The sequence below is a fragment of the Phaethon lepturus genome, unplaced genomic scaffold, assembly GCF_000687285.1.
Source record: "Phaethon lepturus isolate BGI_N335 unplaced genomic scaffold, ASM68728v1 scaffold14566, whole genome shotgun sequence".
Lineage (NCBI taxonomy): Eukaryota > Metazoa > Chordata > Aves > Phaethontiformes > Phaethontidae > Phaethon > Phaethon lepturus.
In genome coordinates this window covers 140,804-156,179 of record NW_010544420.1, presented here as the reverse complement: position 1 = coordinate 156,179, position 15,376 = coordinate 140,804, and the positions used below count along the sequence as shown (strand labels likewise).

The following is a 15,376-nucleotide window of genomic DNA, read 5'->3' as shown; positions in this document are numbered from 1 at the left end:
AAAATACCTGCTGTATAAAGTAGAAGTAGCCATGTTGGTTTTTCTTCCAAAAAATAGTGACGTCTCTAAACTTGCATGGAAATTGATGTACCAGTTCCAAATTCCATTGTAGATTCTTAAGCTGAAAACAAACTTTAAATATAATTTGTTTCAGCATTTGCAACCGGTAGGTACAGTGGTATTTGTTTCTTTGAGCACACAACATAGTATATTACCACCCTAATTCTATCAGGTATTTGATAAGAAAAAAATATCTATTAGATATAAAATTGTAAAACACTTAGCAACCTTTAAAATATGTAGACCACTTGAAGTTTTTTTACTTCCTTCTGATTAGGCTTTCCTTAGTTGCTTTCAACAGAGGCTGCTCCTTGCTTACTGCTTTGACCACATACATACTCATAATGTGATTTTTCAGCTGGTTTTCAGAACAAACTGTGGAAAATGACTACTCCAGTGTAATAAATAAAGCAAGTGGTAACAGGTCCTCAAAGCCATGGGTTTTCCTCTTGAATTGGAATAATGGAACTGGATCGGCAGCCTCAGGGAAGGAGGGAAAAAGAAAAGAGCATAGCACCACTTTCAAGTTACATGGTTCACAACGGTGTGGCAGGCAGTAGAGTCAGTCTGGAAGTGGTAATACCCACCGGCATTTACGAATGTGGTTAAAATACTGTGATTACTGTCAAGTAGTTTGGGTGTTTAATAGGGATAGGCTGACACAGCTATATAAACAATGAAAGTTGTCCGATACTCAATATTTCCATCGACGCTGTAAGATAAGGCTCTGACTCCCATGCGGTAAGTCTTTGGCTCTCGCAGCGGTCGGGTGGTGAACACAACTCCTTTTAAGTTCTCATCTCTCAGGGCAAATGGGACTGCTGGGTCCTCGTCTGCCATTAAGAAAGTCGTCCTTGGGTGCATGACTTGATCATGAGTATAGGCAACCAGCCGGATTAAATCCTGGCCGGCAGCTATGCCGAAGGGAAGGGAAAGGAGTTTGTATTCCAAGGCATAGGTACTCAAATCACACTCCAAGTCATTGTCCGGGCAGTTTTTCAGACAGAACCTAGGAAAAAGCAAATTACTTTAGCCCAGGGTGAAGGCATGATAGGGGTCTTCAAGGATAAATTCTTCCCTTGTTTACCCTGTTGCATAATTTAAATTTCTGTATGAAGATAATATGCTCATGCACTCTTTATCCATTGTTCCTTTAAAGTTGCAGCCCAGTTTAAGGTCCCATCTTCCCTCAACAGGATCGTCTCAGAAAGCGCCAAGAGGTAATGTAAAGATGTTGAATACAGTATCTGTCATTGAAGTCAACGTTGTATGTTTTAGTGACCTTGCTGTGAAACATTAGAGTTGGAAAGGTTGGTTTAAAATGTACCAGACAGCTCCATTTGAGGTGTCTGTGTGTTAGATCATAAAATAAAGAATTTGGAATGAAGGAGGGCAAAGTAAATCGATAACTTCAATCAAAAGTCAAAATAGGAGATACCTGTTAGATCTGCTTGTCAGTACTAACAGAGGTCAAAGAACACTACCCATTTCAACTCAAGTATCGTTCCAGTTCAGTTTGATCACAAAAGATGGTTTCTGACTACGAAACAAGTTAGTTCCTTCAGTATACTAAAAGATTAAAGGAAATTAATATGTTTTTTCCAGAACAGGGTAATAGATAGAGTAACTTAAAAATAACAAAACTTACCATGACCTGTAGCATTATTTTCATGACTAAAAGAGTATTTTAAATTGATGGCAAGTTGGCCTTTAGAGAAGTCAGTCAGAAAACTTCGATGCAAAGGCAGCCCCGTAAGTGACAAATGAATGACCCCGAATCAGCAGAAAGAATTGCAGCGCTCTGCCCACCCAGGTTCATATAGTAAAGGAACATTCTGGTACTGTTTCCTTTTGAACTAATAGTAAGATGCTGCATGGATACCGAGAGCCAGCCAGCTCGCCTGCGGCCACTGCTTTCTGGCTCTGCTGCAGGGGAAACACAGAATTCTGCCACTTGAGAAACTGATGATCATCTTGGATGTCAGTGCTTTTGCTAGTGTAAGCTTTACTGGTGTCACTCAAACCTTTTATCTACGTTTGAGTGAGTTTCTTTTGATGAATACAGGTTAAGGGTCTGAGCTTGGGGTGGGTGAAGAGGGGCTGAAAATAAAACGTACCCGGAAAGAGGCTCTCGCTGATAGTTTGGTGGACAAGGTGTGTCTATGCACTGGTAGCTTCCTCTCATGTTGAAACACATCTGATTTGATCCACAATTAATGTTCTGTTCGAGGCACTCGTCAATATCTGAACATAAGAAACCATGGAAATGATCAATTGCTGGTAGAAGAAACTAAGGGTTAAAAAGTAGCTGGGTCAGTAAAGGCTGAGCGGACTGCAGTGAACCTCTGCACAGAGCACAATCTTTCAGAATCCTGTCCTGCTGTTTGAGACACTGGAGCCAGGAGTTCCAATAATGCGCATTTATTATTGTTGGCATTTTATTACTGTGCAGGACAGTGTATTGTGCTAGAGCTGCCCTGCAGCCATGATCCAACATAAACCATCGTCTTGTCAACAGAGACTAATTAGTTCATTTTTTATGGCTTTTTTTTGTGGATCAGAAAATGTGACTACCTTTTTTTGACAGAGGCGGATTAAGGATTATATTAGGTTTGACCCTAGAGCTGCTGTCTACTTGCCTGAATGTGTAACATAAGGTCACAGGAGGAAACTTCAGAGAATAAGAAGTTGCTGGTGTCCTATGAAGTGTTGAAATGTGAAATATAAAAACATCTGAAACTTGAAATTTTGAATGCTGAATCTCATATTAGCAAATTCAAAGAGGTGGCTTATACATGTATCAAACATGATTTGTATCTTATTTATTTACAAATATACTTCTGGATGCTCAGAGGGATCTCTGTACCTTGACAGGTTTTGGCGTTGGGCATAAGGCGATAACCAGATGGACAACTACACTGGTAACTTCCGAGGGTGTTTCTGCATTCATGCTGACAGGTGTCTCTGGTTTCACATTCATCTATGTCTGTGGAAAGAAACATGAACAGGTACACATCAGGATTATTTGAACCGGCTGGTTTTTTGTCCTATTTATATACAAGCGTATGGACAGAGTTGGTAGAAGTTGTGTGGGTCTTGTTTTCTGATGGGGTTGAATGTCTGAGACTAGCAAGCCCTTCCACACCTTACCTGTGCTGTTCCTTCAAACTTAATAATTAAAGTCCTCGCCTCTTTTGATGGCAGCCATGATATGTATTCTAGCTGGAGAGACCAGTCCTGACACAGAGGTCTGGGAAGAAAGGGGGACGTGCAATCCGTAGGCATCGACAAGGTTATAGAAATACAGTCTTGCCCCAAAAAAGCAGGCAGAGCTGCCTGATAATAAGGTTTTAGGCAATAGGGTTAGGAAATGCCCAGATTTGTTATCTCATCAGAGAAAGCCTTGACAGTGGAGGAGTTGTCCTTACAGTTAATCCCTCCTCAGGCAAAGCCGTTTCCCTTCCAAACTGATCTTCCTCATGCCATGGGGATGAATTAAGCTCAGGATCTGGAAAGACTATCAATAAATGCTCTTTTTTTTTTTTAATCTCCCTCTCAAATATACAGGCTCCAGACCACCTTCTGTAAAATTTTCAAAGCAGACTAGTGTGATTTAGACACAGAACATATATAATTATAATTTCTTTTGAAATGTCTGCCTAATTCAGGAGAGCAATAGAGACCCTACTCAAGTTAGTCTCATGCAAGTATTAAGACCTGCATGATTAAAACAGTGGAAGGAAGGTCTTTGCTTCCCCCCTCTTCATCTGTTTGCAGGGGCTGCATTGGATAAAAATGCAAACACAGAAGAGAAACAGATGTGACTGCAGAAATTCACAGCATGTTTTTATCAAATCCTGATAGTTGTCTGTTGAAAGAACCTTCTTTAAAAAAAGCATCATTTGGGTGTATTTTTCATATTAAACAGTAATTTTTAAATTTAAATGTTTCTCACAATGAGACAAGTACAAGAATATTAACTCATTCAAACTGGAAGCTGGGGTGAATCAGATCATAGATTTTAGCTTAACCCTTTCATCAGCAGTAGCCACATTCCTCAGTCTTTCACTTAAACTGCTGTACCCATAACAAACTGCACGTATACCACTACCGAAACGTCTTTATAATGTAAATACAAAGTTTGATGTCTGCTTGTAATTTTTATTAATAAAAGCATATTCATTTTTTCAACGTTATATATTGCTATATAATGCTAGCAGTAATTCTGGTCACTAGGATCTGGCTGTAGATCACTGTATTTGTCCTGGAAGGATGTTGTGCCTCCTGTGGAGTGCCACAGGCACACATGCTAGGCTAAGGCACGTAGCCAACGCACCAGTATCTGCTATGGTAACTGCACTGGGACGAGCTCTAGTAAGGCCTAGACTGTGGTACCCTTAGTCCTGAACTCAGCAGTATTATCACAAAATAACTGAGTAATTTTTTTTTTTTCTTACGATACTCAAAATGTGAGTTAAGTTGGCAAATGGCTTAAGAGAAGCACATTTCAAAAGATGAACTCATTTTTTCTATCCCCGTCCATCCTTTGTGTGAAGCCTCAGGCCCGGTGATCCCTCCTGAAGGCGGCGGCGAGCCCCGGCTCTCTGCGCCGCGGTGGCCCCTCTCCTGCCCCGCTCCGTTGGGCTCTCCAGGGCAGGGAGCGGAATGCGTTCGAGGGAGGCCAAGGGTCGAGATCCACAAACGCCAACCACTGCCACGTGAGGAAAAACCTGGCATTTCTAGCTTTTCAGCAATAGTGTGGGTTTTGTTGGTTTTTTTTTTTTTTTTTTTAACTTAGCTTCTTTACATTTAGTGCAAATCAGTCAACGAGCAGTACAAGCTGCTGTTCCTTTTGACTTTCACGAGGAGCTGAATTAAATTTTCAGTACTTGTGAAAACAGGAGAATTTTGCTGAAAAACCTCAGGAAAGCTCCGGGAGTAAGGAGGCAGCGAGCCAAACACTTGGTACTTAAAGGTGCAAAATACTTTTGTGGCCTCCCGGTCTTAGACCGTGTTCCGAGGCTTTGTGCCTCTGCAAAAAAAAAAATAAAATGGGGGCAGAGCTTGCCAGTTACCATAACTACCCTGCTCTCCTCATCAGGGAAAAAGAAATGACAGTGCTGTCTTTGTCACAGCTTATGACAACTCCCCGCTTGTTTCCGTATCATCAGTCTCCCCACGCTCAGTGGATTACATTACAACCCACTATATAACCACAGCTAATTTAAAAGCTTCTGCTTATATTGCCCATATGGCGGTGACGAACTGTCCTGTAGCGGTGCTGGCATTGGCCCCAGCGTGCTCAATTCTAAAATCTTTCTTCAAAGCCTTTTTGAACCAGATTATTACTACCATCAGTGGGAGTCTGACACAAGCAACAGCCCCAGGTCTAGACTGGGTCTACTGGTGTTTTTTGAAGTGTGACAGAATTCACAAAGGTGAGCTACCGTAAGCAGAAGGAGGAAGGATAACAGAGGGAAGTAATTTGCAAATACATAATAAGCAGCACAATTAAAACGAGGTTACAAGGAGGTTTGAGTGTATTTTTGCTACAGCGTGCTCTGGAGACAAGAACATGCAGAACTCTGAATATTTATCAGGGTAATACGCAAAAAGCCACAGCACCACAGTCCATCAGCCCCGGGTACAGATGAAACAGTAACCTAAGAATAAGGACCAAAACAAGAGAATTGCATAGATAGGACTGACATTTACCTACACATCTGTCATTTCTTGCCTCATAGCCTTCAGGACAAGTTTCTCTAATGTTCCTTCTAGTCCTGGAGAAAGGTATTCTGCTGTTTCTATACTCTGAGAAGGAGCTGTAGAGATTTGAGGAGTGCCTGTAATAGTGTTGAGGTTGATAGTTGTCTCTCACAGGGGAGAATTGAGCATGGTTATAGCTACTGTAATAGGCACCGTAATTTGGCAATCTCTCCAATCCAGCGCAAGATTTCCCATCACCTAATAAATGTTGTCCGGGTGGACAGCCACACTTGAAGCTGCCGGGGGTGTTGGTGCACTGAAACGCACAGGGTTTAGGCACTTGTTCACATTCATTAATGTCTGCTCATGTGACATGATCCAGAGCAACAAACCATGTGGAAAGGAGAAAAAACAAACAAACAACACGTGACTATATGTATATATATACATATATACCTATCTCAGTCTGTGGAACAAACAGAAGACGTAAAAGTGAGATCTTGAAGGCAGTAAAATACGGAGAACACAATGCCAAGTAGGCAGGTTATTCTATCCTGTACAGTAATACACCCTTACTCTTCCTCTAAAGCTACTTGCGATGTAAGACTCTGCTCACGTCGGCAAGAACTCTGCTGAAGGTCTTGCCTCGATGTTACCGAAGGTGAGGCACGGGGATCCAGATCTGTTCCCCTGCTTTTGCAGAAGCAGGGCTATGGGATGGCCTGACAGCTGCCGGCTGCGGTTCCTGCCGGCTACCAGAGGAGATGCACTCTGAGAAGTAAGAGGCCCTTAGGACCCACACTGCTCATCCTCTCAGCCTAAGCTGTTCACTACTACTTTAGTAATGATTTCTTTTCTTACGTGCTCCACAGACGAGTGGGAGAAGCTGTCGGGCCCTTCTCTAAAGGAGGAGACTTAACATGGAGCACTCTTGAGAAGTACAGCGTTAGAAATGTGCTCAAACGGGCACGGAGGGAAGCTCGAAAAGCTCCGATACGGGTATTGTGCTCTGTGCCAGGGGTAAAATCAGGGCTGGGGGACGTGTCACAGGGCTGCAGTGGAAGGAGGTCAGGTATGTTCTACATTGGTCATTCCAACTACGAAAGGTTGGAGGCTTAACGGAAATAGTAATTCACTCGTGTACAATTAAAAAATGGAATTATTTTCATTTTCCTAAGGAATGCTTTCCCCCCCCCCCAAGTTCAGTTTCCCTTTAAATTGTAATCCAAAGTCATTTGACCAACCCTAGCAGTTAATATCCATCCTTAAATCAAAACAGCACGGTGAGCATACAAAGTATGGCAAAGGGTTTAAGACTATAACATGGTGATTGTCCTTTCAAAAGGAAGTAAATATGCATGCTCTTGGATACTGCAGGACCAGGCCTTCCCCCACAGTCTCTCTGACATTACCAGAAAGAAATTTTCTCAAATTTTCATAGCCTTTTCACAGCCGAGAATTTGACATACACAGTATTCATTTTCAAACTTACTTTCATTCTTCACTAGAAAAAGACCAAAAATCGCTATTTCCAAACAATAACCATAAATAAATAACCTGATATTAAGATACATAACAACATTTCTACAATTGGAATATATTATGAACCTTTTTTTACTAGAATTTAAAGATGATCTTAATGGTGACTCAGTAAAGGTTTAATTATTTCTTATTAGTGGAAAATGTGTATTCTTTACGTTACTATTGCAAAAATGCCATTAAGCTAGCATTCTTACAGTTTCATTTTGGTCCCCTCTGAACACACTATTTTGAGCATAGTTTGTAACCCTCCAAGACACAAATGCATGGTAACAGCATTTAAAACATAATACTGTTCCAAAATGTAGTGGAACATTAGACTGTGTTTTTAAGTGTTTAATACCTTATATATTTTGAAGTTTTAAAGAATTTTGGGAGCTATTAATAATTAAATGTTTTGAGAATTGCAAATCTAGCGGTAATTATTGCACAGGATTGCAGTATTTTCCCACTGTTAGTTCCCAAACACGTAACTGAAACTTTACGTATTAGTTGAAAGATCATTAGGGTAATATTGTCAGGTGTTACAAATAAGAGAACTTCATTTTTAATATGTCAACAACTACTATGAATTTTAAGCTTATATGCCTTCATTGTGTGCACCAGATGAAAAATTTATTACTCATATACATGTAAAAGAATACTGAAACTTGTTATTTCCTTAGTGCTTAACTATTTTCTAATTGCCAAGTTTAACATTCTTTACTTGCACAAAATAGACACTAGGTATGTGCACTAACATCTTTACAACCACCAGCGTCGTTGGAACAAGTTGTGGATAAGCAATAGAAGATATCATAGAAATAATGAAAGAAAACACGTGAGAATTCGAGCAATTTCTTTTGTAGCAGCAGCCTGTGCAATAGAAGCAGTGTATGTGTGTGTGAAAATCCCTGTGACTCACTGGTAAGCCTGTCTCCACTAGACCAGATCCCTTTGATTACGCAGTATAAATAGTAAATATTTACAAGAACAATGTGAAATGACTTTGAAACAAAAAGAGCTAAATTCTCAGGCTGTCTTTAATTTGAAGGATAATATTTGATTTTAAATTCTAGATAGCCTTGCACGTGTTCTATGCAAAACTGCTTTATAACAGCTTTTGGTAATGCCCTTCCATCTAGGATGTGGCATGGTGAGATCCAACACAGTTCACAGAAATACTATAATTTAGTTAAATGGGCATGCATATCTCTCTGAGTGTTGTGATGACAAATGAGCATCCTGTCCCTAGCCAACAAGACAGGGAACTGTGGCACAAAGGATTTTACCCAGGGCAAAAGTGGCACGGGTCGGAACAAAGTTCATCTGTTTCAGTCTGGGGTCCTAACAAGTTTTCAACTCTTCCCTGTGTTCATTGGAAACATTAATGATAAAAACTGGGTTTTTACTAACACATGTGAAATAATCTCCTTGATGCATCTATATTTTAAATATATTTGTATGCAGATAAAAATTCAAAGGTGCATTAAAGGTCATACTTCAGTTTAAGAGGGCACTTTCAGTGGTCCTTGGTCAGGGGACAGCTTTAGGGCAGCTGCTAGTGTTTTGTGAAAATCTGTAGTCCTAGACTTTATCTAGCTTATTACTGTCAGAAATTTAAATGGGTTTAATAAATGTTAAGGAATCTGGGACTGATTTTATTTCAGTAGAGACAGCTGGTGGAAGCAATGTCTTGGTCTACAGCCAAACAGTTTCTTACTGCAATTTAATGTCTTTAAAAAAACCCAAACATTCCTGGCTTTTGGTAGACCAAAATCTTAGGTTGTTTAAAAAGGAGAAAAAAAAAAAATCTGATTTTTCAGAGCAGTTATTTATCACTTATGAAAGCTACTCTTGAAGACGTCATCATGGAGAAATGTTTCTCTGATGTGATACATGAGAGCAACTGAAACAGACGTGACTTTGTGATAAATATACACCAACAATCGTAAGTCATTATTATCAGGGTGGATCAGCTATTATATAAATATTCCAATAAATACAGAAAAGGTGAATCTAAATGATCCTAGTGCCATCCTGAGGTCTGTTAAACACTGGGGGACGTGTTTTCCACATTGGCACTCTTACCATACATCAAACTCTCTAGCTATCCACATCAAAACTAAGAGAGCATCCTTCAAATGCTACGCATGTGCGCGTGGGAGAGAGCTCTGCACATTTTCATGCCAAAAGGTTCTACGTAGATAGCGCAGGGGAGTAACTACATGGTCAGCATTCCTGTGACTGACAGGAATCCTCCTTCCCTGCTGTGATCCACCCAAACCAGAAGGGGGGCCAGTTCAGTGATAAACACATAATTGGCTTCCTCTGCTCCACCCAGACGGCAAGACCCTTGGCAATTCTAGCGGGTAGCTAAGTGTGCGTGTGCCGTTCGCTCGCAGAGGCGAGTTCTGGGTGTATCGTGCCTCTTGCAACACACTTCCCTTGGGTGTCCTCCTTTAGGGGAATCCACATCACTCTCTGCTTGACTGCCTTCAGGTGTGAATCAGTGCAGCCCGGGGTACAGCCAGGCACATTTCACTGTCCAGTCAAATAACAAATCTGACCTCATCTTTATAAATGAAGCCTCTTGTGGAGCGATAGCTTGCCACATCCATCCACCAGTGCTACAAGACCCTTCTGTGTACACTTTGTTTTCAAAGTATGGATCCATAGCAATCTCTGTTTGGAATCACTTAGTTTTGACTATTAGTTTTGAATGAGACTCATCATTTTATGTGGGTAATTTTGAACTTCAGAGCAAATTTGTCTACAGAACATAGTCTTCAGATGGGATAGCACTGTTGCGTATGTTAGAGCAGAAAGCCCGGCCAAAAGCAGCAACAGAAGATAGGTGATACTAACGTGACTGGACAGCTTACCCACGCAAGGTCTTCCAACTCCCTGGGACCGATATCCTCTTGGACACACACAACGGTAACTTCCTCGTGCGTTCTCACAAATCTGGTTGTAGCGGCACTGGTGGGTTCCATCCCGGCATTCATCAATGTCTGCAAGCACCAAGGCAAGAGGAAGTCATCAGATTTTTCTTGAAACTTCTCACGGCTTTAAACTTCTTAATGTATATGGAATGCACTTAAACCACAAGTGAATTTGGCCTCTGAACGTACACTTTTCTTACCTGGTGCCATGATTAGGCACTACTCTGTAACAGTTTGTGTTACAAATCACAGTCTGTGTTTCACAATCTGAAAGCAGATTTTGAGCAGATACATAGATAAATTTTTCGACCACATTGCATTTACACTCGCTTTTTCTGTTAATTGTCAAAACTTTTCACTGAGGTTTCCAATTTGATCAGCTACTCTCCAAAGACACATAAGCCATCTTCCTGTCATATCTCATTAGAAAAAAAAGATCTGGTAGTATATGTGACGTAGTTATGTTTAAAAGCATCCCTGATAAGCAGCAAGGGCCCGTGATCTCGATTCAGAGCTCCCGAGGCAAACTGTTAAGAAAGCATTCACACCTGGGACAAAACAAGGAACAACTTCTGGAATTCAAGGTGACAACGCAGAAGAGATGCTGAGGAAAACCCTACTGTTCTTTCTTAAAAGCAGTGGAAAACTTGAAGTTGCAAGGATAAATCCATTCTTTTAACACCAGTTACAACAAAGTTAAATACGTATGTACCCATAGGTGAAGAAAAGTTGGTGCCTTGATTTGGGCAAATCTTAGTAACTGGAGATGGACTATCTCAAAGATTTTTATTTTTTAAATTCATAATTGTTCCTGTGCCTACCATCATCATACAGTACATTAACACTTCTACTCACCAATACAAGTTCCGTTTTCTGCTTTGGTCATTCCGCTGGGACACAGATCAATGCACTTATAGCCACCACGGGTGTTTTTGCAAAGTTGATCAGGCCTGCATACATTCTGTCTGCACTCATTTACATCTTATTTAACAAAAAAAAAAGGGGGGGGGGGAAATGGAAATGAACTCATTCTGCTCAATTCCTAAAGAGCAGAATAATCCAGCTCTAATTACACTGCGCATGTGCATTTGAATCACATTTCATCCACATTTACCAGCCAGCCCAGTTCCCACTTACTCTGGATTTTAGGACCGCTTTACAAACAAATTTAGACATACATACTAAGCGTATCATCCGTAGTATGATTTTCATTCATAAAGGTTTCCGGTAACAAATGTAGCAACAAATAAATGTTGAACTATGTCCATTGGAAAGAGGGAAGGAAGATTCAAAAATTCATTCATACCCATGCATTTTCTGCCCTTCAGCTGGTATCCTGGGTCACAACCACAGTGGAAACTTCCTATAGTGTTGAAGCAACGCTGATGACAGGAGTTGGACTCTTGACACTCATTAACATCTGTTGAACAATACAAACCCTTGATATTAGAGCTGTTAAACGCCTCGTTGTCATTTACCTGAACAGTGTTTTGGTCAAGTCAACATTCTGGACTCTGCTTTGAGCTCTAGTTACTACACAATTGTTCAGAAGCGTTTGCTTCTCTCACTTCTTTGTAAAGGAAAATGCACATGCGACACAAAAGCAAGAATGTTCGCTTGCTCCCTGATAGGATTTTTAATTTATCCCTAAAGATGGGAAAAGCAAAAGGTTTAAAACAAAACAAAACCACCCCATAACAAAAACCAAAGCCCCAAAATCCACAACCTTAATAATGAAAATTTATGGACACCTTAGTTGGAGATGCATCTTTTTTTAAAAAGCTACTTTTTCTTCACACACAGTTGTGTGAAAGACAGCATTTTCAGTTACGAAAGCTAACGGCGAAAGCCAAAGACCTCTCCATACCTTGGCAGCTGAATCCATCAGCTGTTCTCCTAAAGCCATTCCCACACCTCACCACGCAGCGGTAGGAGCCAATAATGTTTTCACAGTCCTGGCCAGCATGGCAGGTATGTCCACCTAACGCACACTCATCAATATCTATAATTAAAAACAAGCTGTCAAAATGAATGCCTATGTCAAAATGAAACACAGATTAAGTAGTGTCTTGAGAGTGATCAGCTATGAAATACTTGATTGCAAATATATTCAGATATGAAATAATTGGAATAACCACTAATAAACTATATTCTTTTAATGCCAAAATGGTCCAGCCCAAACAGAACATTGCCCTAGTGATGAAGGTGCCATGGATCTTTTTGTATCCATCCTGTCCACAGCAATGCTGTTCTTACCCTGACATGTTCTACCATCCGCAGAGATAGTGAGGCCTTTCGGACAGGAGCAGTAGTAGGACCCCATGGCATTATGACAGGTGTGGGAACAAGGATTTCGTAAAGCACATTCATCTTCATCTGGAACAAGGAAATGTTTGAAAAGCCAGTGAGACTTCACAAGACTTTCTAAAAAGCTATACAAACAAGCCCTTCATAAGCTGAGTGGTGGGGTTGACATGCCTGAGGGACAGGATGCCATCCAGAGGGACCTGGACAAGCTCGAGGAAGGGGCCCATGTGAACCTCATGAGGTTCAACAAGGCCAAGGGCAGGGTCCTGCACCTGGGTCAGGACAACCCCCTCAGGTATCAGCACAGGCTGGGGGTGAAGGGATGGAGAGCAGCCCCATGGAGAAGGACTTGGGGGGGGTCCTGGTGGGTGAAAAGCTGGACATGAGCCAGCAACATGTGCTCGCAGCCCAGAAGCCAACCATGTCCTGGGCTGCACCCAAAGCCACGTGACCAGCAGGGCGAGGGGGGGGATTCTGCCCCTCTGCCCTGCTCTGGGGAGACCCCCCTGCAGTGCTGCGTCCAGCTCTGGAGCCCTCGGCACAGGAGAGACACGGACCTGCTGGAGCGGGGCCAGAGGAGGCCCCAGCAATGCTCCGAGGGCTGGAACAGCTCTGCTGGGAGGACAGGCTGGGAGAGCTGGGGGGGTTCAGCCTGGAGCAGAGAAGGCTCCGGGGAGACCTTCCTGCAGCTGCCAGGGCTGAGAGGGGCTTAGAAGAAAGATGGAGAGACTTTTTTTCCAGTGAGAGCAATGAGGCACTGGAACGGGTCACCTAGGGAACTTGTGGATGCCCCCTCCCTGGAAGTGTTCAAGGCCAAGTTGGACGGGACTCTGAGCAACTTGCTCTAGTGGAAGGTGTCCCCAGTGTAGAACTGGATGATCTTTAAAGGTGCCTCCCAACCCAGCCCATTCTATGAGTCTGTGATTACCCACCACATTTGTAAATCATTACCTGAACAGTAAGGCCCAGCGGGGTCCAAGCCAAAGCCAGCAGGACACTGATTGCTACGATCTCCTGTGTGGTAAAGGAAGCACATGTTACTTGTGGATGAAAATATGGCCATTTTATTACTTTTAAAAAACCCTTTAGGAATTGCAGCCCAGCTGTTTATAGATTTATTATTGTTGGACAATAAAATAGAAACTTTTAAAATCCAGACTTCAGTGGTTTTTGTGCTTGGGCACTAAGAGTCAGTAGTACATGGTTCTTGCTGTTTTGAAAAACATTGAACAGGTGGGGGGTTTCCCTCAGAGTGACTGCAAGCTGCATCCCAGCCTAATATGTCCTGCAAAGTTCCTCCATAAAGTTTTCATTATTAAAAGAATAAAGACCATTCAGTTTCACTTCATGTAAAAGGAGAGAAATAAACCCAAACCAAGCAAATCACCATGTCCTAGACTGTGGGAAGTCACTGTACCATGAACTGTAACGGAAAACTCTCGTAGAGACTGCTTAAAGGCCACGTGTATTTTGCTGCTTGAGAACTGATTCAATAAGTGTGAAATTTTAAAAAAAGCATTATATTAATTGTTGGAGGAAATAAATGCAAGTTCAGTAAAGGCTTGGCCAGATTTATGCATATGCATAACTTGATCTGGAGATTTCCTTTTATCAGACTTCTTTTTAAAACGGAAAGAAAAAAAATCTTACTTGGTTTTCAAATTGTACAATGAGTTCATAGTCTGGCAAATGGGAAAAATCATTATTTTGCTTCATTTAGAATGTTGTCATTGAAAAGAAAGACTGAGATAGGCAATCCCACTGTTCCACTTACTTTCAAACCTGAGCTATTTCATTTGAAAGATAATGTTAAGCCTTGCCATGTAAAAAAATCCCAAATGGTATTTAAGAAGGTAGCGGGACATTCTGCTAACTGATCACGACTTCTCAAAGGAAAACCCGCTTACACAAATCTATGCCCAACTCCTTAAGATCACTTGGGTAAAAGGTTAATAAAAGCCAGCCTTTCGGAGCGCTAAGACGCAGCTGACGGAGCTGCTAGCTTGCCACCTCAGTGTCAGGACTCGCCAGATTTACATAAGCATGTGTCCACGCAGCGCTGTGTAACTGTGCAGCTTTCGTGTCTGACCTTAAAAAAAATACATCCATAAACTACCAGAAAAGTTTTCAAGCTGCAGCTCAGCATCGTATTTTCTGTATATGCCGAATAATTCCAGAGAAGTTCAATCTGAGGAATGACTTAGGACATTTTGCCCATTTCAGTGCTGAATTCTGAATCTTCTTCCACCTCATTACTGCTTTACTTACATTTATGTGGGTTTTGCTGTGAGAAGGAAATGCACGATCCTTTTTCTTAATAGCTACACAAAACCAAATCCAAACATAAAAGCCCACCACACAAAAACAACGGTAATTTCATTTTAGAGAATGAGAGGTGCATGCAAGGAAATGGAGAAATATTTTAGGTCGACTATGCAGAGCTACTGGTGATGCTGTTGGCAGTGTCAGCAAGTGCAGATGTGCATCATCGGCGAGAACTACAGGTGAAGAGTAAGTGCAAACTGCAGCAGCTTTTACATTTTAGTCTATGGGTGCAATAGGTCCCAGGACCTACAATGAAATTACCTGAGTCTCACAGCATTTCCTCTTTCAAGGCCATAACCACCTTTTGAGAATAAAGGTAATGAATTCTAGAAAGAGAGGATATTATTTTTCCACGGTTTTGTTTTTGTGAAAGGTTGGAACAATACCTTTTGCAATGGAAGCGTGGATTTTAAAAGCCACAGCTTCTTCCAGTGGGTTGTACTCTGCTGTAATAGAGGAAGCATGGAGTGTTTCCACCAAGAAAGGCATCTTCCCTTTGGTGTAATCGTAGGTGA

General features: G+C 41.5%; 1 protein-coding gene across 1 annotated transcript in view; it reads right to left on the bottom strand.

Annotated features, from left to right (window-relative positions):
* Nucleotides 1-702: 702 nt before the first annotated feature.
* The window catches only part of LOC104622030 (hemicentin-1-like), a gene marked incomplete at its 5' end in the record, with an annotated part of 153,062 nt that continues 138,388 nt past the window's right edge, over nt 703-15,376 (bottom strand). Inside the window, 11 exon segments of the mRNA XM_010288684.1 lie at nt 703-1,069; nt 2,178-2,304; nt 2,927-3,046; nt 5,776-6,126; nt 10,170-10,298; nt 11,085-11,210; nt 11,536-11,649; nt 12,097-12,231; nt 12,486-12,605; nt 13,488-13,550; nt 15,248-15,376. The exon segment at nt 15,248-15,376 is cut by the window's right edge and continues 124 nt beyond it. Of these exon segments, the coding sequence (XP_010286986.1) occupies nt 703-1,069; nt 2,178-2,304; nt 2,927-3,046; nt 5,776-6,126; nt 10,170-10,298; nt 11,085-11,210; nt 11,536-11,649; nt 12,097-12,231; nt 12,486-12,605; nt 13,488-13,550; nt 15,248-15,376 (1,781 nt within the window).